Raw genomic sequence first — 25,537 nt, 5'->3', positions numbered from 1 at the left:
GTCATCGCACGCAGTATTGTCCTGTAAATTACAAGACGTGCGCGACACATGTAAACTTCACACTGATGAAAGGCACACGCACACACATATGTATATATACATATATAAATAAGCGTGGGCGCGTGTGCCACTGGTCTAAAGTTGCGTGTGGGGTACAAGGGTCTCATAGGTTTATTGTTAGAGGGGCCGTGACGCCCAAGTGTGGATATGGGGACTGGAGAATTTTAGTTTATCTTGTGCGTTGCTCCCGGTACCACGTGTTTTTAGTTTCTGCTATATATTTATAAGCTGGTATTTTCTCCTTGAGTTTTTTTTTTTGCCTTTTGATTTCATCGTCTTTTGGGAATAGTAAAAAGTGTCGCTAAAGCTTTATTTTTCGCGAAAGAATTCTCGTCGCAGATTGACAGTTGCCCTTTGGGACGGATTTGTGGATTTTGTGGTATACGCATCGTGGATATTTGTACACTGTGCTGAAAAGAACGTTGTTATTTTTCACGAGAGAGAGGTGCAACGACAGTTCTTCAATGTCGAAGTGTATATATATATATATATATATAGTGAGTGAAAAGTGAAAAAAGAAAAATCACATATCTTCTGGATATTGAAAATCAATGTTCAAAAGAGTCATTTTACGAGATATTTTATTATAAAAGGCAAGAATGACATTTATTTTATGGTTTTTAAATATTTATATACTGCTTTCTTATATTAATAGTATAATGGTACAATTTTTTTAATAATAATAATTGGGTAATTATTTTTATTTCTTACAAGTTTTTTTTAAATAATAATAATTATTATTATTCAAAGTATAGTAAAACACTTTTAAATTACATTTTTTTAAAAGTAAGTATTTTAGTGAAAATAATTAGTATTTTAGTATTTTTAGTCTCAAATCAAGTGGAAATTGATTATAGTATAGGTGAAGTTAAAATATTTCTTCCAATCAGGTACATATAGTTATTTGTCAAAACTTTTTTTTTTAATGACCTACTTATTAGTGCACGGAGAAAAATGAGTTTGCTATTATATGGATAGCTAATTTTTAGCTACAGTAGCTAATATTTAGCTGTTACAGCAAACTATTTTAGCTATAGTAGCTAATTTTTAGCTGTATTAGCTAACGAAAATTGCTGTCCATATAATAACAAATAGGGTTAGCTAAAATAGCTAAATTTTAGCTAATATGGCTAACTTTTTTTCTCCGTGTGGAATTAATGTTTTTAATTTTATGTAGGGTCAGTTGGGGTAAATGGGGACAAAATCGCTATTTTTCACAAATTACGTAAGTTTCTTCCTTTAAAACGTAATATTTGCGGGTTTAGTATTTTTTTAAGTTGTTATTTACATTCCCAGGATTAATTTTATGCAGTAGAAAAAAATTTAGATAAGCTTTAAACGCATGAAACTGACTGTCCCCATTTACCCCAAAATTTAGAAAATTTCATAAAATTTGGGGTAAATGGGGACAGCATATTTTGTAAGAAAGTTTTAAGAAAAAAGTTTCCTTAAGTATATTACTGTATATTAAGGGATGAAAAAACTTGAAAAAAATTTGTAGTAGATATATAATAGTTGAACTAATTAAAATTTTTTTATTTTTTTTTTATTTCAGTATTTTGTCTTGCATTTGAAAAAAAACAGACTTAAAAATCATACCAAAATTTTTTCTTATTCCTTATGACTCCCATAACAGAAATTCACTTGAATTTTTGATTTTTGGCAATTTGGTTAATAATGACAAAAATCAAAAATTCAAGTGAATTTCTGTTATGGGAGTCATAAGGAGTAAGAAAAAAATTTGGTATGATTTTTAAATCTGTTTTTTTTTCAAATGCGAGACAAAATACTGAAACAGTTTGACTTTGATTTTCAAGTTTTTATGCATTGAGCGATAACTTTTTTTATCTTGCTGCCAATTGTCAAGATAAAAGCTTGGCAATACTCAAAACCTCTTGCAGGTGAACTGAGGTTAAAATATTGACGTTGAACTTAATTTTAAAACTGTAAATTAAGCTCCAAAACCTCTTGTCCCCATTTACCCTAACTGACCCTATCAATATTTATTATCTAATTATATAAAATTATTTTTATAAACTAAAAATTCTTTTGACAGCAACTGAAAAAAGTTCTATAGTTGAAAATTAAAAAGTAATTTATGAATTACATAAGTAAATAAATATTAAGTAAAAATTAAAATTACAATAAATATTAATTATTTATTAAATAATTCTTGTTAATTTCTAGTTGGATCAACTAAAATACAGTAGATTAATAAATAATCAAAAAATTTTTTACTAGAAAAATTGTAGTACACCCAGGGAAAAGATTTTTTTAATTTAAAGAAACCAGTTTCTTTGACTTGTTTTCATTAATTCAAAATAAAATTTTCTTTGAAACAAAAAATGCTTCTTAGTTGCAAAGAAAATTTCTTTGATTCAAAAAAATTTTCTTTGAATGAAAGAAATTTGTGCATTAAATCGAAGAAATTCTAACATTGATATACTACAGAAAATTATAAGGTATTAAAATAAGCTGCAACGCTTATTATTTTAATCCAATTTTGCTTATTTTAATACAATACCAAAATGAATTAAAATAAGCAAAATTGGATTAAACTAATAAGCGTTGCAGATTATTTGAATGCCTTTTAATTTTCTGTGACAGGGTCAAAGAAACATTTATTTGAATTAAATAACAAATTTCTTTGAAACAAAGATAATTTTTTTTAAATCAAAGATAATTTGATTGAAACAAATAAATTTTCTTTGAATCAAAGAAAAATTTGTCAAAGAAATCTTTTTTTTTCGTTGTGTGTGTGTGTTAAGCAAGAATTTTATTTCTGGTTAAATTGACTAGAAATGAAACCAGAATTTTTTTAACTTGATTATAATTCGACTTTATTGAAAATAAAAACAAATTTAAAATGTCGGTTACATTACGGCGATTAAAAATTTTTAAATTCACCAGATTTGCTTAAAACTCTTAAGTTTTTGGAGACACTGATTTGGAATTTAATATCAGATTTACAAAATAAGAAAATGTCAAATTCAATTTGATTTTTCTCTTTAAAATTTTATTTTAAAAAAATGACAGTCTTTTTCTGAACAAAATTTTTTAAAACTAATTTAATAATTAAAAATTTAATTTAAAATGAAAAAAATTTTTTTTTCATAATGAAAATAGTTTTTTTGCCTGACAAAAAGAAATAAAAATTTAAAAAAATTGGTGTCAACAAGTCGAATTTATTGTAGATTTCAATATATATATATATATATACAATATATAAGCTTGTAAAAGCGTAGTGTCTAAAATTCTGATTGTTTTCCAGAGAATATAAATAAAAATTTTTTAACTGTCGTTTAATCATCGTCAGAGTTGTGGAATTTCGATTCTCTGAGGGCAGATGGCACATATGGGTTAAATTGATAAAATTGTGGGAATAAAAGGGACTGGGTTCGAAAACAAATAAAAAAATTAGACTTTTGAGGATCGCGCACGAGGAGTGAGTCGCAACACGAAAAACCAATTGCGCGAATGCTCAAGAGGGGTCGTTGAAAAAATAAAAAAAAAAAAAAAAGTGAGAGAGATCTGTATATATACGCATTCGACAGAAAATAGGACCGTGAAAATGGTGTCCGGGTAAACTGAAATTTGCATGAATGAATTACTCACGGGAATTCTTTGATTGACATATACTGGCTTTATCCTCTTGAAAATGTTATTTCATATCCGGTTCTGAGTTTTAAATTGATATTAAATTATTAATCGATATTAAATTTTTAATTATTATTTCAATTTGTATTTTAATTTTCATGTTTACATATGCTGTATATATATATATATATATTTACAATTTAGGCATAAAAAAATGAAAAATAATTTTATAAAGAATTTTTTTTTATTATATGTATTTTTTGGGCGCATGATTATTCTATAAAAATCATTAGTTAGAATTTTTATTTTAAATAAATTTATTAGATATTTAAATTATTTTTTAGACGAATTTTCTTTTTTCGAATTAGCATTTGACAGGATTTTTTCATACTTATCTATTTTTACTTAACGTAATTTTAAGGTGCCGACACAGAAAATTAAAAGGCATTAAAATAAGCTGCAACGCTTCTTATTTTAATCCAATTTTGCTTATTTTAATACCAAAATGGATTAAAATAAGCAAAATTGGATTAAAATAAGTAGCGTTGCAGCTTATTTTAATGCCTTTTAATTTTCTGTGGAATTTTTATTCGGTAGAATTTTTATAATTTACAGAATAAAATTATTTAGGTTATTTTAAAAAAAAATATTATTTATTAATTTTACTAATTCAAATTCTTTAATTATTTAATAATTCTTTATCCAACTTTTTATGTAAAAGAATTTTAACAACCGAATATTAATTTAGCAGAATTTTTTATTATTTAATATAGATTTGTTAAGACGCCAAATTTTCATTTGTCTGAATTTGCAAACGTCCGAACAAACAATTGATAGAAAAATAATAATAAAATTTAAAGTAAAAAAAATAGTAAACTTTTTCGTTCATCTGAACGTTAAGAACTTAAGGCATATGTATGATTGGTCAATTTTAAAAATCGCGCCAAAAATTTTTTCTATCAGTTGCGTTTATTGGGTCACTTGAAATTTCGGTCAAATAAAAATTTGGTGTTTCAAGAATTTTTTTTTGGTAAATAAATATTATGATTAATTAAATAAAATAAAAATTGGATAAAGAGAAATTCTGTAAAATAAAAATTCGACACCTAAAAAATCTATTAAGTAAAAATTCGTTTAAAATTTAATTTCTCTCAAATGCTATAATTTGAAAAATGAAAATTTGTGTCTAAAAGAGAAATTCTATAAAATAAAAATTCGGCACCTAAAAAAATTTATTAAGTAAAAAATTCGTTTAAATTTTAATTTCTCTCAAATGCTAATTTGAAAAATGAAAATTTGTGTCTAAAAAAAATTATATATATATATCTAATTAAAATTCTTTAAAATGAAAATTTTAACTACTGATTTCTATCGGATAATCATTCAGTATTTTTGATTACATAATTTTTTAATATTTATTAATTATCAATTAATTAAATTTTTTGAAAAAAAACATAAATTAAAAATTTTCATTTGCAACGAAATATTTATAGAAAATACAAAAAAATATTTAGCAAAACTAATTTTTTGTAATTTCAAAGATTATAAAAAATCATCGAACATTGACTTTATCAAAAATATTTATTTCTAAAATTTTAATATTTATATTTTAAAATTTTTACAAAAAAATCTTATTTTTTTTACTATCAATTCACAAAAAAAATGATCTTACTCGTTATAAACATTCTGTCAATAAGAAATTCCATTCGTCAGTAATATCTTTTATCCCAACAATCTCTGCCTTTTCGTATATACTGTATACATAAGTGACGAAGAATATTTTAATCATAATTGACACAACATAATTAATTTTTCTCGGCATTTCAAGTGGCGGCGGTTATGTTGGCGATACTAGAATTGATTTATCAACATTTACACCGCCAATTGTAACTATTGGTTTTAATTTATGTTTTTCTTATCATCACTTTTTCGATAGGTTTTTTCTTGGGTTTTCATTGTTGTTACCGTCAACAATCGAACTAATAGTTTTACAAGTTTATTAAATTTAAAAATTAACTTAGCTAAATTATTTTTGCTGTATTAACTAATTATGAGCTGGCTTAACTAAAAAAATCACTATTTATATAACATCAAACTCATTTTTTTCTGTGTTATAAATAAATGATAACGTGAAAATTAGAAATATACCTATTATTAATTTATTACTCCACTGATGCAGAATTATTAATATTATTATTTTAAAACAACCATTGCATTCAAAGTTGGACGCGCGTGTAATTTTGCTAGTTTATATTAAAGTACAAGTTTTTTTTTTAAATTTTAGTATTTTATGTCAGAAAATTTTTTTTATATTTTTTTTTTCATATTTTGAGTTAACGACCACTTTGAATTTTAGAAAAAGAACTTATTTCTGGAAAGTTCTGGAAACTATATTTGAAGAGAAAATTGAGTTAGCAGTTGCCTAAGCTATTAAATCTTGACTTTGGAGAATACGAAGTCGTTCTGCCATAATTTCATGTTAGGCAAAGAGTAAACGATGTTTATTTCGGCAATGTTGAAAGGCTTTAGGAGGAGGTGTAAAATTATCACTTCCCCAATCTGGAAAATCGCAAGGCATATTCACGCAAACATCCTTTCTGAGGTGACATTCATTTGCCTAAAGGATATGCGCATTTCAACAACATTTAGCGTTATTTTAGATTTGCTTCAACGCTATAATACATCCTTAAGCGTTACCACTCCCTCACTTTCATCTCCAAAAGCCTAATTAACTTTGTAATTATATGTACACGTCCGAAAGTAAAGCTTTGCATTTGGTTTCTAAGATGTATATAAACTATGTTTCAGAGAGAGAGAGAGAGAGTTCCCTTAACTTTAAGTTCCTAGAAAACAAGAATGTTTTTTTTTTTTTTTGGGGGGTTTTTCGAGGAAAAAAATTACTTGGCTTTTTTCTTGACACGTTCACCAAAAAACGGTCATTAAATATAATTGAGTAATTTACTTTATTTATGAAGATGATTAACGTGAGAGATGAGATAAAATGTTTGGAATTTTACTTTACTTTTTTTTCTGGATAGAAGAAGAACCACGCATCGATTATATTCGTACGGAATTTCGTGGGAAATAGGTATTTCTGGGACTTTCTATATATCTTTGCCAGGGCAGAAATAGACGTGCGAAGTTTGTCAACGAATCTCGTTAAGGAAAATTACGTAATTATGGTCGAAATTGCTTTTAGGAGGTATCACTTTCTCAATTATATTTTTGGTTATTACAGTTTTAGATTGTCTTTTAATTATAAAAACGAGTTCAATTTAGAGTTGCGGTTAGTGAAATTATCAACTCCTTTTGTCATCCCACTATTATCTTTGCCATAATATTTAATATAAAGAAAATTAATTATACATATATATACATTCAAAGTGTTTTACAAAAGTTTTTAATGAAATACTTTTTTTTTCTCTCTGATAATGATATATATTATTACTACAATTATTCAAAATGAATTCGCATGTATAATTCAAAGTTTCTTCATAATATTAATGAATTTTTTTTTTTTTTATTAAATAGTTACAATTTTTGAATTTCGCGCCAATATTTACAGTTTTGTGTTGTACAGTTGGCACTGTTGTGAATTAAAAAATTTTTTAACCTAAAAATTATGCTATTTCATTTCGTGAATTGTTGTATAAATTAGCTTTGATAAATAATTTTTTTTAGAAAACATATTTGTTCATGAAAAATAATTATTTTATTATAAATAATATAATTTAGCTGATATTTTTTAAATGAATGCTTCCTATTTCGAAAATAATGACAAGAAGAGCTAAAATTTGTCGTTGCTGTCATTCTATTTCTGTAGAAATTTTTGCAGAAAGGAAGAAAAGTGCTGTAGGAGCTATAATTAGACACGAAAATAAACATATAATAACTTTGAGGGAGAAAATGTTTATATCCAGATGACAAAATACTTAATTTTTTAAAAATAAGAACTTTTGACTCACCAGAAATCAATAATAATAATAATAATAATAATGATTTTTCTTGATTTTTTCTGATTTCTTAAATTTTATTTACAAAACAACCTAACCTCAAAGTAATAGTTGAATAAAATCTCATTCAAAATAGAAAATCAAATTCTCGAAAATATTTAATTAAATAAATTTTAATTTCATTTAATCAAAATATTTCACATTTTATGAGCCAAAAGTTTTGAACGTTCAAATGAACAAAATATTTTTTTCAATCTATAAATTATTACAAAATTATAATGTCAATGTTAAATAAAACAGTAAATTAAACTAATATTAAATTAATAACTTCTTTTTAGATATTTTAAACAATATTTTGTAATAAAATTCGTATTTAAAGAAGTTACAAAAAAAATTTTGTTCATTTGAACGTTCAAAACTTTTGGCTCATCACATTTCGAAAAATGTTGAAAATTTAATTTTTGATGAATTTTAACCCCTTCGCAGTCGAGTAGAAAAATCGTTTGTGGGCCAAAAAAAGTTTCAAAAAAAATTTTTATATTATATTATTGGTTTTTGGGGTCGCTGAATCCGAATTTGAGGTCAGATTTTAAAAATTCAAAATGTCGAACCCAATATGTCGGAAAAATTGATTCGATTCGTTCAAAATTCGTTACTCGGGGTTTTTTTGGGAAAAATTTTATTATTATTTTAAATTACCGATTTTTACCGATTTCTCCGCCATATTGGGTCCGACATTTTGAATTTTTAAAATCTGACCTCAAATTTGAATTTAGCGACTCCAAAAACCCTAAAGGAACCATTTTTTTTAAAAATCAAGTCAATTTTTAATATTTTTTCGACGCCATATTGGGTCTGCCATTTTGAATTTTTGAATTCTGACCTCAAATTCGGATTCAGCGACCCCGAAAACCTTAGCATACACATTGACACTCAATTCTAATTATGTTTAGTATTTTTTTTTTCTAATGTGGACATATATATGTCCAAAATCACAAAGGTGGCACGACTTTTTTTGGACATATATGGGCCATTGACAGTCAAGGGGTTAATTGAAAGATATTACATATGTATAACAAGTTTCAATGATAATTCATATGACATTAAATAATTTAATATAATATTAACACAAATTTAATGAGTACATTTTTAATGTTTTAAATAAGAGCGAGTAGAATTTTCACTCGGGCGGCAAAGACCCACTTTCCGCCCTCTAAACAAGCACGGAATGTCAAGTTAATCGTGCATGATGAATAAAAAATATTTTTTTTATCTTGAAAACCTTGAATTTTTTTTCAAAAGCTACTAATTTACTGCGTAATTATTAGGTATATAATTTTTATTATTTTTCTAAATCTATATATTTCGTTCTTATATCAGGCATTTTATATATGAAAAAACAGGGGTCATGTCTCAGAGTTTTCTCAAAATTCGGTAAATTGTAGTAGTGCTGATACTTAATATTCGTTTTTTTTGATCTTAGAAATTAAAAAGTAATTAACAGTTTATCTTTATTTCTTTTAGATATTAATTATTTAAATAATTTTTATTACTAATTATACAGGAATTTTATGTGTTCAGCATTTTTTTTTTAAGAAAAATATTTTTTATCTTAAAGTTTAACATGTTCTGCGTTAAAAACAATTTTAATATTTTTCTCTATACTTTTAATAGGGAAAAAGTTATAAGTAAAGCAAAAAAATATTACTAAAATTATTATTATTGTTAACTTAATATTCGTAAAAATATTAAAAATTCCAAATTTTCTACATTCATTCAGCATCAGTACCACTATAATTTATCGAATTTTAAGAAAAATCCGTAAAATGACACCCCCTCTTTTCTTATATATGAAATGCCTTATAGAAAGTTAAAAAAAGAAGAATTTTCCAATTTCATCTGGTGTGTCTTTTGCATAAAATATCCCTCAATTATATATAGTGCTTATATTTAGAAATTCATCTCGACTATATATGAATTTTGGTTCAGAATTTTTAAATATAATAATTTTTTGCAAGCTCTGACGTGGGATTTCGTATATATATGTATATACTCTGAATAAGAGAGAGGGAGAGAGAGAGAGAATGTGAACCTTGAAGTTATCACACCTCTACACACTACTTTTCTGTTTTTTTTTTATCATATATATATATAGTAGCATCATATAAACATACACAGGGGAAAAAGAATTCATCATAACTTGGTACCTTTCGGGGCATTCTTTTATTATACACCTGGTGCAAGAGTGCAACCCCTCATTGCAGTTGTTTTATGCGTCTCTCTCGTCATAGACGACGTTAATTAGTAATGCCTTGCAGGGATAATTTGCACCGTTCTTCATCCCCCGTTGTCATCATCATCTCTAACTTCGGTCTACCTTTTAAAAAATTGATTCCGGTTCTCCCTGCGCCGCCTCACGCCTTTGAGATGTAATTACGGAGGCGAAATGAGAACACCGAGAAACGTGGAATATATACATATATACATATATACTTTGTGTTCGCTATCCAAAGGGATGAAAATTCTCTCAGTGGTAATACCTTCATGATTTTCCCCAAGTAAATTACAAAAAATCTATTCCATAATCAAACTCCACTTTTGAGTAGTAATAATTCTCGGTGGAATTAAATTTCCACGAGTCATATATCACAAAAGCTATTCAAATATATATATATATATATGTGAAATGAATATTTAAAAAATAGTAAAATTAAAAAAAAAAAGAAATTCATTCGCAAATACAAAATTTTACACTGAAAAAAAAATTATTTGGTAATTATTTACTTGTTTTAAATATTTTTTATTTGGATACAAAAAATAATATGTTTTTTGATTTAAATAACTTGAATAATTTAAACCAAATAAATCATAAATTATTTAAATTAATTCGTTTATCTATTTTACACAAATATTTAATTTTTTGATATAAATAAAAATTATTTAACAAAATAAATTTATTTCATTGATTCTAATACACTAAATTATTTAATACGAATAATGCATTATTTAATACTAATACATTATTTTATAAAAAGAAATAAAAAATATTTTTTCGATCGGCTATTTTGAATTTTGAAAAACGGACACCGGATTTGTAATTAGCGACCCCAAAAACCCCCGAGTAACGAATTACTTACATATCAAGTAATTTTAAATTAAAAGATGTTTTTTTCATTTTTGGCCTAAATGGCTTTTAGTTTATTGCAACAATTGACATATGACGTGTTTCGACACAGAATTCTGTGTCCTCATCAGATACATTTCTGCAAAGATAAATCTTTTTAGAATTTTTTCAAACGCTCTTTTTATGAAGAATACATACCGACATTGTCACGTCTGTTTCATTTTAGTTAATATACATAATGAGTTTTTGTTATTTTAGTTATAATAATTTTAGTCATCTATAAAAATGTAAAACTGTAAGAAGCAGCTATTACTTAAATTATTTTTTATATAATTATGAAACATGTACCTTTAATTAATTTTGAAAATTGAATTGAAAAAATATTATATGTGTTAAGTTAAGAATAATAAATTAAAAATAAAACTTTTTTTGAAACACATGTTTGACATGTGTTTCAATTTTGTAGGTTAGAAAGGTCAATGAAAAGTAGATTTAGTATTGAGAATCAAAACGGTATCAAGCCAAGGTTCATATAAAAAGTGCTGAATATATAAAGGTCGGTTCACAAACGTATATTAAAAAATTGTTATGATATTAACTGTAAATAAATATAACTTAACTTTTCAACATCAGTTTTAAAGTTAATTGAACTATATTTTCTTTTAAAATATAATACATTTCTATAATTTTTCGTTTTCGTAAATTTTTTTCTGAATGTAAAATTTTAACATCATTTGATGAAAAATTAAAATGATGTTTTAGTTCCGTTGAATGTTTACAAAGGGCTGTTTCTTTACTTTTTATCGACTCCTGATATTTGTGTCTATACACTATAACTTTAACTTATTTAATATTTAAATTTATAGAAATAAATATTTTTAATCTTAAAAATATTTATATATATATATATATTTATATATATTTATTTATATATATATTTAACTTATCTTTACACTAACATAAATTTTATTCCTTCTTATATTAAAAATTTATTAATTTTTATTATTAATCTATTATAAACTAAATTAATTTTTTCGAAATTGGGAAAACAGTCTTTAGGCAATTTTAGTAAATTATTTTCAAATTTATTATTATGAAATTTTAACCTAGAAATTTTAATCCAGCAATTTTTACTTGATCCAAGTAATTCTTTTTGTTAATATAACTACATCAAAAGTTTATATTTATTTTTAACTTATTATTATTAAAAATATTAAAATTATATTCTAAAATTTATTTATTAATTTTATTTTTAGGCATACTAAAGAAGATCAAGAATTTCTGCCTGGACATTTCAATTTGGCAATATATATTAATTGACATTTGTGTAATAATGAAAATGAGTGGAAAAATAAAATATAATTATTCAATTGAAGAAAATAATTATTATTATCAAACATTTGCGAGTAGTGTTGATGAAAAAGATTGATGAGTGCATTTTCAAAAGTGAAATAAATAAAATGTGTGTTGAATAATTTGTATATAACATATTAGCAGAGAACAATTAGAGTGACGAATGGGCTTTAAAAAAAAAAAATAAGGATAATTTCGAGACGTATTATTAAAGTTCTCGTGCCCTAATCTGAGTGTAACGTTCACGTTTACGTGTCCGGAACGAAAACTATGTGGCACGAGGCATGATGATGAAGGGGAGAAGAATCGGTGATCCAGCAAGAAGAGAGGAAAATCTGGAGACTTGCCAGAAGAGTCGTCAGAACTGCAGAGTGTCATTCCTCCTATTGGCAATCTGTGCGTTGATCCCAAATCCAACTATTTCCGGTTAGTATGCCTGCAATTCACGTTTTATTTACTTCTTTAGGCGCCCCATTTATTTAAACATATCACATGAAGCCAGAAATAATTTTCATTTATTTTCGTCAATGATAGAATTTTATATTTAAACACTATATAAATTTTGGTTATTAATCATAAATTACATTTTTTTTTTTTTGCTATATTCCAGCATATTAAAAAAATGACAAATAATATTCATACATACTTATAATATTACACTGAAAAAAGGGTTTGGTATTTAAGCAACCAAACTTTTTTTTTGTTGAATCAACAAAATTTTAATTGTCTCAAAATTGGTTTGACACAACCAAAATTAGAAAAAAAGGATTTTTTTTGTCCTAACTAAAGTTTGATTAGGACAACCAAAATTTTGTTGATTCAACAAAGAAAAATTTGGTTGCTTAAATACCAACCAAACGTTAGGTTGTCAATAGCAAACCCTTTTTTCAGTGATAGTAAAAATGAAAAATCTACAATTAAATATAATATTCAAAATATAATTAGGTTTACATATTTAAATAGAGAAAGTATATAGTTAATTATGTGAAGAAAAGTATAGAACAAAATTTCAAAATAAATTCCATTAAATAAAATAAAATTGCCATTCAACTTTTAAATGCATTTGCTGACTTGATGTGTAGAAATTTTAGGAACGTCAAGGTTTCTCAACACATGAGTCAGATCCATTAAACGGCATCTACTCAGTTACAGTATTTTGAATTCCAAATGTCTTTTTCTATTTCTATTCGACTATATACTTAAACATAATATAGGACAAATTCCACAAAAATACTGTAATACAAAATTAGATGATTTTAATACTATAATTGAAAATGACAAAACATAGGCTAAAGACGAACATAACCTGAAAAATCAAAGGTCATATGTTAAACATAACCTTAAAATTTGAGGTCTTATGGGCCAAAGGTCAAAAAGATTTCGCCGTCGCCGCTTTTTCAAGAATGTATGTTTTTAGGTTTGTTAGTATTTTAAGCTCAAACCCAATGTCTTATTAAACTATAAATTCACCTAATTTTGAGGTTATGTTTTCAAATTGGTTAGTATTTTGGTCGTGGACTGTAAAAAGAAAGTACTAAAACAGTACCGATTTTAGGTATCAAAATAGAACCAAATGACAATTTAGTACCTAAAGTCGGTATTGAATTAACATTTTTCGTTTTACAGTGTGAAGATTGACAGGTCATAAGTCAGGAGACCGCTGGGTTTGAGATTAAAATCTAACCTCAAAATTGTTTCAAGAATTGAAGGAAATACTGTATTTTTTAATATATAAAGTATTTTTAGAATTTAAAAATATTATTATATTAATTTCTATATAAATTATCTTAAGGGTGCTTAGCTTATTAACATAACCTCAAACTAAAAAGTAGTTTTTAACAAAACTAAAAATATATTTAAAATTAATTTCACTTAAATTCAAAAGAATCAGTTGTATAATTTTCAAAAAAAATTATTTTACGTTAAAATTTGTTATTAAATAATAATTAATAACCATTTTGTGTGTTTTTTTTAGAAGTTACTGAAAAATTCTTATATTTCTATCTAATTTTTATAACCAATAACTCATTTTTCTCTTTGAAAGATTCTTGACAATTTTGATTTTGTGTTTTTGTTAAATAATAAGTTTATTAATAAAAATATTTTGTTCAAAAGTTAATAAACAAATAAAATTTTTATTTTTTAAAATAAATTATTATTTAACAAAAACACAAAATCAAAATTGTCAAGAATCTTTCAAAGAGAAAAATGAGTAATTGTTTAAAAAAAATTGGATAAAAATATAAGAATTGTTCACTAACTTTTAAGAGGAAACACAAAATGTTTATTATTAATTATTATTTAACAACAAATTTTAACTAAAAATATTTTTTTTTGAAAATTGTAAAACTAAATCTTTTGAATTTAGATGAAATTAATTTTAAATATATTTTTAGTTTTGTTAAAAACTACTTTTTAGTTTGAGGTTATGTTAATGGGTCGAATCTCCTTAATTATTGGTTTATTGCCAAATTCTTTGGCACTTTTAAGTTGTAGAAATCAGATCAATTTATTTATTGAAATTGATTCTGAAGATTTTTAAAAAATGCAAAATAAATGAATGGAATAAAAAATATTCGAATAAAATATTTGAATAATTTTTATTGTCTTTAAATTAAAAAAAAAAGTATTTTAAATAAATTAAAAATTTTTTTCTACTATCGAATTTGTAAAATTTAACTAATTCGAAAGCAAAAATTGAGTCACTAGTTAAAATTTTTACTAATTAAAATTTAGAGAATAGAATTAAAATTGCAAAAGTGTAATTAAAATATGAAATAATATAAGTTGAAAATTCAGAGATAGAGGCATAATAGAGATATTAGTTTTCGTGAAATTTGATTCCAAGAAATGAATAAGGAACTATAATCGAAATCTACATTTCTGGAACGAACGTTAAAGTCATTTTTAGAGTAAAAAGCATAGAAAAGTGGACAAGAAGAATTGGACGAAGCGCCAGCAGTTACTCACGCTTAGGACAATTTAGCTTAATTAATTAACCGGCGTTGTGACGGCGCGTTAATTTATGCTCATAGAATGATTCACGGCACTTCTCCCTGACTCCACGGTCACGGAGTTTCCCTATCCTTTTCTTTCTCATTTCTACTGGAAAATCAAAAGTCTGGCAACCAGTATGAAAATCTTAAGAGTCTCTTTGTCTTCTCTTTTTCTTAAAAAAAATATATATATATTACAAAAATTCTTTCATCCAAGTCAGTATATACATATACTTAATGTGAAATGAATTGAGAAAGGCAAAACTTAGACATTTTTTTATTTCTCCCTTTTTTTTCAGAATCCATTAGAGTTTATTCACTTTTGGTTGAATTCTGAACGAGAAACTTTATAGAAAAAGAGAAAAAAAAAATTATACATGACATTTTGGATATAATAAAATTTTACACCGAAGAATTTATTAATATACGAATTAAAAAAGTTCCGATTTGTTTGTATACATCATTATTCATTATCATGACATGATTAAAATTCCAATCAATTAGAGATAATTAATTCTTTGAAAACTTTGTGCATCTAAAAATTGCATTATTTCAGTGAAGTAAAGTTTAATTAAATTATTATTTTTCCGTGTAGTTCAATCCTATTTGTATATATATATATATAAAAGTGAAATTGATCCATGAAGATAAATTAGAATTTGATTAGAATTTTTCTTTTTTCCAAAGTCTAATCAGCTTAAAAGTATATTGGAAACTTTATGGTAACTTTCTTGTAATGGTGAAACTATTTTAAATGTAAGAAAGAGTAAATCAACTTTTTTTCAAAGCTGTAGTAATATATAAATTTAAAAAATTTTAACACTTTTTTTGTATTTGTAAAAAAGTTATACATTTTTCTAAATATAATGCACACGTTATATTAAGATTTGACCAGGATTAAAATATAAAAATTTTGAAAAATTTATATCTTGATAAAAAAAATTCTAAAAAAAAATCGAATAGTATTTTTTTAACTTCATATACTGCACAATTCAAAAGTTCTTATATCAAATTGCAACTAATTATTTAAGATTGTTGGCATTTCATTAAATATTGTTAGGTTGAAGCTTTTACTCATCTTGAAAAAATTTGCATTTTTATACATACAGATATTAGGTCAAGGCTTTTAAGCAATTTTCTTATATACTATATATATTCGTTAACTTTATCAAGGAGTTTCATAAAATAGTTGACTCTAATGTTTCAAAGAATTCTTCGTTGTAAACTTCATCTTATAAGCACTTCGGTTCGCTAGTTTAGAAGATAAAGGTTCTAGAAGTAAAAGATAAAATAAGAAAAGGGCCGCGCGAAAGATGAGAGAAACAGAGAGAGAGAGAGAGAGAGAGAGAGAGAGAGAGAGAGAGAGAGAGAGAGAGGGGGGGGGGAACGCCAAAGACAAAGTTGAGAGCATGAATTAATTACTTATCTCTGGGTGACAATAATTAAAATTTGTTATAGAATAATTTATTTTCGCAAACAAGATGTTTATAAAATTTTGCTTTTACGCCGAAATTTCGAATTTATTTTTTATTATTTTTTTAAATGAATATTAAAAAAATTACGGTGGTTTGGAAATTTTCGAAAACTGTTCAAAATGTTCTGGACCACCTTAATAAGTTGAAATTTTCATTTTAAAGAATTTTATTTGATATACTTAGTTTTTAGACGAATTTTAATTTTTCAATTAGTATTCGACGCAGAATTCTTTTTTTTTTTTAAATCGAATTTTTACTTTTAACAAAATTTTTATGTACCGAATTTTGAAATTACAGTTTTTTTCATCCGCAACTTTTGATTTAAAAGAATTTTAATTAAACCGAATATTAATTAAGCAGAATTTTTATTCAGCAGAATTATAAGTTCTTCAAAATTTATAAATGCTAAAATTTTCAATTTACCGAATCTTCATTTTGTCCGAATTTTACGTCCGTGAAGTAAGCCGGAACATAACATGAAATTAGTATTATAAATTCACTAACTTTTAGGACTCATTATAGGCTATCAAAATATTTCATAACCTAAAATTCCTATTCCTTAAAACATTTTCGTTTTCTTAAAAAAAATTCACATTATTGAAAAGGTGTAAACAACATTTATATTTTGAAATGTGAAATTTTTACCTTGTAAAAATTTGAGAACATAATATTCTACTCTCAGTTAAATTTACGCAAAAAAAAAAATTGTGTACTTTATAGAAATGTATAGGGTTACTTTCAAAATTATAAGAAAGAGTTTGGCGTCCAATCCATTGGAAAATGTGAAAGGTTTAATGAATTAGTATTTTTCTACTACCAATTAGTCATTTTTGACTATAAAAATTAGTCTGGATAACCCATACTGAAACCATTCTTAATAACATTGTCATGTCAAAATTGGTTTAAGATGGGTTAATAATTCTCATTCCATGACACCAGTTGAAGTCGCCATTGCTTATGCAATTTATCATTGATTAAAATAACACTTCTTTTTTTTCTGTGAATGGTGCAAAGATTGACCTCTAACTGCAAGGAAAATTTGGGGTTCATTAAGGGCTATAAAAAAAATTCCATAACCAAATTTCAAGAGTATATTATTTCTTTGTTAAACGAGTTGCCGGCTAGCAAAATCGTCACTTGTATATATATAATATTTTCGAATTAGATTTTAAAGAAAATTCGATTTCCCCTTGTCTGGTTAATGAAGTTTGATATTGGATTGAGAGAAAAACGCAAATTTAACGTGTGCTGAGAATGAATATTAACAAGTAAAAAGTTCAGAAAAAAGCAGCAGAATATTACAGAGGGAATACTCTGAATAGAGAAGACAGAGTTGAATATATGTGTATATGTAGATATACCTATATGGATATAGAAGTTCTTTGAGCAAACTTAAGTTCCCACTTTCTCAATATTAAAATTACCGAGCCGCAGTCATATTAAATTCTCAAATGCGATATCTTGGTACCATCACCCCTTCATCCTTCCCTCCCCCCTCTTTTATTCAGACTCTTCAACTATATCTTTTACTTTTCCTGTCAAACGTTATATATATGTATATATTCTTTCACTTGCATACATTCTGCACTCACTGACTCTCAACTTGGCGACAGAATAATTTCTTAATCTCTTGCGACCGATAAAGGAAACTCAAATACTCCAGAGGAAATGGGTCTGGAGATGAAGTACGTCAGGTATAGGTGTATTATTCATTTATCGTTCTCTCTCTCACTCACACACATACACAAAGTTTACGCAGGAACGATACTAATTAATATGCAACTCTTGGTTTCTCTGCTTCTATATAGAAAATTGTATTATATATATGTACGTATCTCTATGCTGAGATATATCTTCGAAAAAGATCTTGATATCTCTTTCAAAATTTATTATATAGAAAAATGAATATGAATTTATTTCAACTGAATCTTATATATTATCCATATATATATATATACATATATATATATATATTAATGAAAATTTTAATATTGAGTACAATGAGAGAAATTTTTTTTTTTGAAAATTTATCAATAATATCGTTTTAATTTAGGGAAAAAGAGGAAATTATTCTAGTATAAGTGGGTCGCATGATTATTCGATAAAAATAATATTAATTAGAATTTTCAATTTAAAGAATTTTATTAGACATAATAATTTTTAAACGAATTTTCACTTATAATCAAATTTTTCGGTACTGAACTTTTATTTCACAGAATTTCTTTCTTTTTATCCAATTTCTTAAAATACTTAAAAAAAAATAATTAGGTATAGGTATAATGATTTTTATGGGATAATCGTGCGCCACGTATGAGTGTATCAAAGTTTGTGAAGTATTTTAAATTTTGTAAAACAGAATAAAGAAAATTAATATGATCCATACAAAATGCTGGGGTGCATTAATTTACCATAAATCATTAGTTAAAATATTCATTTTAAAGAATTTTATTAGATACAATTATTTTTTAAGGGAATTATCAATTATTGTATTTACATTTGACAGAATTTCTTTTTAAAAACGAATTTTTAGGCACCCATTTTTTATTTTGGCAGAATTTTTATATTAGGGGAGGATGGGGCAAGGATAATTAAGGGATAAGGATAGTTAGTTGCTGTTATGCTTAGACGGCTTGCTAATCGCCTCACTCATGGTATATTTGTGCGTCTTAACACCAATAGATGATAGTAAAAATTGGAAGTCAATCTGCCACCATTTGCGAAGTCAGGAGTTTATTTTTGTAAAAAGTCTGTTTTTCTAAAATGCCAACATATGTGTTTATCATATTGTTTTCTATATTAGTGCTTCGGAATATTTATTTACGTAAGTGTTTTCCAGAGTGGAATTTCCTGGTGAACACGAATATCGTATTTATTTTCAAATTAATTAACGTCGTTCTTAAAAATTTAGAAAAAACTGAAATATGGGCTCATGAGGCAAGGATAATTAGAGCTATTATGGCTCGATAAAATCCTGCTAATGCAACTGCAAATTATAAAAAAATGTTTAACTGTTCTTTTTAGGTTGATATACATAATGGTGCGTAATTATAAACGGAAAACGAAGCTTATTGACCAAGAAATTGGTGATCATCTGAAGAAAATTGGTTAAACCTCAGATTCTAGTTCAGACGAATTTTAATACAATAATTGACATTTAGAAAATGTTCAAAACATGTTGTTAATACTTGATATATCAATATTGAATAGTCTAAATCCAATGAAATAAAGAATGACACTGAAGTTACCAACGTTGAATCGACGAAAAGAATTTTCTTTTTCCTAAGATTGAATATTTCCCCGCCTTAATTGAGGATTTTTAGTATTTAAAGATGTATTCGGGACCAAAATAAAGAAGTTTCAATTTAAAAAAATTGGTTCTTGGCCTTTAAACTAATCTGAAAACGAAAAATTCGTTCGTCGATTCGTCGAATCAACGTTGGTAACTTCAGCGTCATAATAAAGAAAACGAAAATTTACTGATTTTCTATGACATTTTTAGCATTCGGATTCTTTTAACTATATCCTTTGTCTTGGTACTGGGGCGAGGAATAATATATACAGCAAAATAATGTATAGCAAAATTATAGCCAAATAACCAGGCTTTCCAAAAATACTACTCGTTTTGCAGATACAAATTCAGGTTTGGTCGGTAGATTTGAACACAGAAAAAAACTGAACTCAGAATGATGCGTGTAGGCGGCTCATTTTGATGTGCAACAAAAATGAACCAGGTTGGTGGCGCCACTGTCTATGTCGTTAAGCATTGGCTCATTTTGATTTGCAACAAAAATGAGACAAGGTTTTTTCTGTGAAAACATCTTACCTAACTATTCTTGCCCCATCTTCCCCTATAGAATTTCTTTTTACACAACTTTTTATTTAAAACATTTCTAATTTACCCAAATTTCAATTTAGCAAAATTCTCATTTGAAAAGATTTTAAGAGATTCAAAATTACAAAAGTTATGGTTGTTTATAAACAATTTATCCAGGAAATTAACATCGTGTATAGAAAATTCACATTAACACAAAAATTAATGGATGGATTTATACAAAATTTATTACTCGGGGGTTTTCAGGATCGCTGATTAGGAATCCGAGGTCAGTTTTTTAAAATTCCAAATGGCGGATCCAATATGGCGGACTTTTTTTTAAAAAATCGTTCGGATTTGCTTGAAACTCTCTACTCGGGGGTTTTTGGGGTCGCTGAAAATGAATTCGGAGTCAGTTTTTCAAAATTCAAAATGGCGGACAAATATTTAAAATCACTGGAAACTACTTACTTCAGACGAATATGTTAAGTTTTTTCAAAAGTTGTCCGCCATATTGGATCCGCCATTTTGAATTTTGAAAAACTGACCTCTGAATCGAATCTTTATTTGCCAAAATTTTTATTTACACTAATTTTTATTTTGATAGAATTCTTAAAAAGACGAAATTCTACTTGTCCGAAGTTAAAAATGACAGAATTAACAACCGATAGAAAGATTTCGGCGTGAACTTCAAAAATTAATTAATCACAAATTTTTTTTTTTAACAATTTTCAATTTTTAAATTTGCGCCGAAATCTTGTTGTCAGTCGTTTATTTGGTCATTTGTAATTTCGGTCTAATGGAAATTCACCGTTTGATGAGTTCTACGATTCTAATATCCAATACAATGAAAAAAATTCCTAACACCCGTATACCAGGAATGAACTAATTTGCCTGGTTACGAGAGGAACCCACTAGGCAATCTTGGTGAAAGTTGATTTCGACAATTAGTCGGAATGACTAGGGAAGCTTATCAGAATAACCAGGTATCTTAGTTACATTGGCTAAAATCACTTTGACTAATTAAACTTTAGCAAAATTGACTATAGATACATGCGATATTAACCAAACACCTTAGTTAATATAACTAGGAAACAAGGGATCAATTCTACTAAATCGACTTTGACAATATTAACCAAGCTACATAACTAAATTGACTAGGATGCTTGGTTACGCTGACTAGATTTAAAGTTGCTATGGTTAATCGTCATAATTGCGAAGCAAATTTTTTTTAGTGTAATCGAATAAATGAAGATTCGGTGAATTGGAAATTCTGGCATTTAAAAATTCAAACCACTTAAAATTCTGTTGAGTGAGAATTGTACTAAATTAATGTTTGGTTGAATTAGAAATATTTAAATAAAAATATGATCGAACAGAAATTCTGTAACGTAAAAATTCTACCTAACAGAAATTCGGTACTTAAATCTTAGATTTAAAGATCTGTGCTTATAACTTATGTTTATTTTCTGAGATAGTTTATATGATTAAATCTCACATTAAATGTCTAATTTTGAAGTTAATTTTTTTCCGTTTATTAAATATGAAAATGTGAATATTAATTATTATAAATTATAAAAAAAAAATTTTGCAATTTATTAATATTTTTTATTTTGAAATATCTACTTCCGAATTGAAATGTATGAAAAATATATACTCAAGGTGATTTATCATTTACATTTTTATTCTATATATATATATATATATATATATATATATATTTTAACGTCGCACTATATATATTGAAAATTCAATTTCTTGTGAATGGAAAATGAGAAAATTTCAAACTCTAGCTTGAAAAATTACACATGCTTTTATTATTTTTTTTTACTATCTACCTATTATTCAAGCTCAAAGAAATTATACTGAATTTTTCTCACAATCTATTATCATGTAATTTAAATTTTTAGACACAATCCGTTTTTAGATCACTTATATATGTGATAAAAAATGTTCTTTCATGTTTGATTATAAACATGCAAGAAAATGGAACTTTGAAAAATCCAATATAGCTTTTATAATTCCCCTTTTGAATTGTTTATACACTCTTTCAGATATATATATATATAAAATATATAAATGAAAATTTTTTGGTACATTTATATAAAAATTACTTGCAGTAAATTATTGAATATGGATATTTTGTTTTGCAATTTTGAATTGTTTTACAAAAGCAAAAATTTTGTTACAAAAATGAAAATTTTTTTACATTTATGAACGAGCGTGTCATTGTGAATGGTGTACCACGAAAATAGAATATATATATATATATATGTATTGATATTAGTATGTATGTGTGTAACACTTCGAATCCCTCGGAGAAACCGGAACATGCCTAATTCTCGTCACATCCGTTACGCGTGACAGAGGGTGGTAAAATTTAAACCGGACCACGAATCACAACATATCGTAGATGGCAATATGTGCAATTAATCTATAAATATGTGGATCGGTAAGCAAAAGTGTGAGGGAATGACCTATATATGTACAATAGTACCAACTGTGTAACATAAAATTATAGAAAATGGCGCTAAATTTAAAAATTGATTATTGCATCCGAACGCTATATTTAAAAATAAATTTCCCTTTCCCGATGGTTTTGATAAATTATAAACAATTATATACAAAACAAATAGAATTAGTTATATTTTTTTTTTTATGAAAATAACAACACGAAATATATTCGAACACAAAAATAACCCAGAGAATTTAGATGTATCATATTTTTATTTGATATCTGGAGTATAAGGCGCATCGCATCGTTTTGCAATGTTTGTGCTCAGTTTCCCTCGAGTTTAAATTCTCTTGGAGGACGCGCGATGCTGTATCGTTTCTCGTTCTTTTTTTTTTTATTTCATTTTTTTTTTCCTTTTTTTTTTTTTTGTCAAGCCAAACGGAAAGTGTCAACGGGCGTCATAACTCAAGTTCTCACGGTTATTTTCGACGAATGAAAATCAAGCGAGAGGCGACAAATTTCCCATTCCAAGAGTGCGATGCCAGTGATGCGATTCATTGATTTTACCTCTTTATCTCCACATCAACGAGAAAAAAAGTCACTGTTATATTGATCAAAGGCAAAATGAAAAAAAAAAAAAATTCTCATCAGAGAAAAGATTTTATACAAATTTTTTCCATTCTCTCATTAATGTGTTAACGTTTTTTTTTTCAAAAAAAGAATTATCAAAAAATTGAATTATTAAAAGTTGTAATAACCAAAAGATTGAATTTTCAAATGTTGGAATTACCAAAAGTTCGAATTATCAGAAAATAGAATTTTTAAATATTACTATTTCCAAAAGATTGAATTTCTAAAAGTTCGAATTAATAAAGAATTGAATTCGTAAAAGTACTAATTACTAAAAATTTTTGGTATAATTTGATCTTTTAAAAATTTGATGTTTTGCTGATTTGAATTTTCAGAAATTTGATTTTTTGGTAATTTGAATATTTGAAAATTTTATCAATTGTAGAAATTCGAATTTTTAATAATTCGAATTATCAAAAGATCGAATTATTAATAGTTCAAATTATCAGAAAATAGAATTTTCAAATGTCCGAATTACCAAAAGGCAGAATTTTAAAAAGTTCGAATTACAAAATTATATAGAATTTTTAGAAATTCGAATTATCAGAAAATAGAATTTTTAAATGTTTGAATTTCCAAAATATTGAAATTTTAAATGTTCGAATTATTAAATGATAGAATTTCAAAAAGTACGAATTCCAAATTTTTTTTTTGAAAATTTGATGTTTTGCTAATTTAAACTTTTGGAAATTGGAATTTTTAAAAAATTTGATCTTTTAATATTTCGAATTTCTGTAATTCGAACTTTTGGATATTCGAACATTTGAAAATTTGATCAATAATAATTATAGAAATTCGATTTATAATTCCAACTTTGTAAATTCGATTTTCTAATAATTCGAATCAAAACGAGAAAAATGTCACTGTTATATTGATCAAACGCAAAAAAAAATTTCCATCAGAGAAAAGATTTTATAAATTTTATTCATTCTCTCGTTAATTATGTTAAAAAAAAAATTTTCACAAAAGGTAATATTACATAGTACGATTGGGAAAAGTTTCAAAAAAAAAATAACTAGGAAAATATTTCAGCAATTTTTTTTTCGTTAATAATTTTATAAAATTTAATTATGCTCATGTTTATAGTTTAATTAAAAAAAAGAAAAGAAAAAAAATTCCTCTTAAAAAATGTATATATATATATATATTCACGCACTTTTAAAAAGGTGTCAGAGGAGAAATTTTTTAATTTCCCTCTATGTTTTGAAAGATTAAACTAACAAAGGAAGGGAAGGAAAAGGAATGTGGTTTGTCTTTAGGTTTTTTTTTTCGTAAAATTTATTTTGAAATTGTTTAGCTGTTTGTTGTTTTTTTTTCACCTTAAAAGAAAGAAAAAAAAAGTTTTTTTTTACACAAAGCAAAAAAATTCAAAGATGCCTTAGGGGAATTTAGATACGATCCATATATATTTGAGAAGAGTAAAGCAGATGTTTTAATATAATTATAATACTAATTTTTGCTGAGTCATGTATAGGATAATAATCTTGTCAATTGTGTGAGAGGGGAAATTCTTTCGTATATTGTAAATTTTCTAATAGGCAATCGGAAATAAGTTGACCGGAAGTTTTCATGAAATTAGATTTTGCTTGGATTTTTGAATATATAGAGAATGAGGGAAGAATTGCAAAAGATCCCGCATTTTTTTTTTTTTTTTACCTAGATTTTATCGATCCAACAGATGTGCAGGTTATACCTTATATATATATATATATATATATATATATATATACATATATAGGGAAGGGAATCAGTGTGTATCGGCACATGCAAGATTGCTGCGTTACATCCTCTTAACGGATTATGAAAGTACTGATCAGAGAATGTCCAATCGAGCGAATGCGTTCTCGCGACTCACAAACCGGGAATACTCATCCCTTTCTATATACAATATGATGAAAAAGGCAATATACATATATATTCCATTTGAAAACTAAGTGGTGCTCAAAAATTCTCTTATAAAAAATTAATTGACAAAAGAGAGAAAGAGAATGAAATTGAAATCGTTTAATCGTATTATAATAAAAATAAAAATTGAGTATTCATTTCCAAACCCATTTGAATCGACTTCCTCTCTTATATATAT

At 25.9% G+C, this 25,537-nt stretch overlaps 1 protein-coding gene across 1 annotated transcript in view; it reads left to right on the top strand.

Moving 5' to 3' along the window:
• The window catches only part of LOC127285429 (lachesin-like), a 195,179-nt gene that overhangs the window by 45,823 nt on the left and 123,819 nt on the right, over positions 1–25,537 (top strand). Inside the window, exon 2 of the mRNA XM_051311434.1 lies at positions 11,991–12,513. Within this exon, the coding sequence (XP_051167391.1) occupies positions 12,372–12,513 (142 nt within the window). The 5' untranslated portion in view covers positions 11,991–12,371. The remainder of the gene's footprint in view (positions 1–11,990; positions 12,514–25,537) is intronic.

The sequence above is a fragment of the Leptopilina boulardi genome, unplaced genomic scaffold (assembly GCF_019393585.1).
Source record: "Leptopilina boulardi isolate dan_hultmark-lab unplaced genomic scaffold, ZJU_Lbou_2.1 LbouV2_121, whole genome shotgun sequence".
In the NCBI taxonomy this organism is placed as follows: Eukaryota; Metazoa; Arthropoda; class Insecta; order Hymenoptera; family Figitidae; genus Leptopilina; species Leptopilina boulardi.
This window is presented reverse-complemented; position numbering and strand designations above follow the sequence as displayed.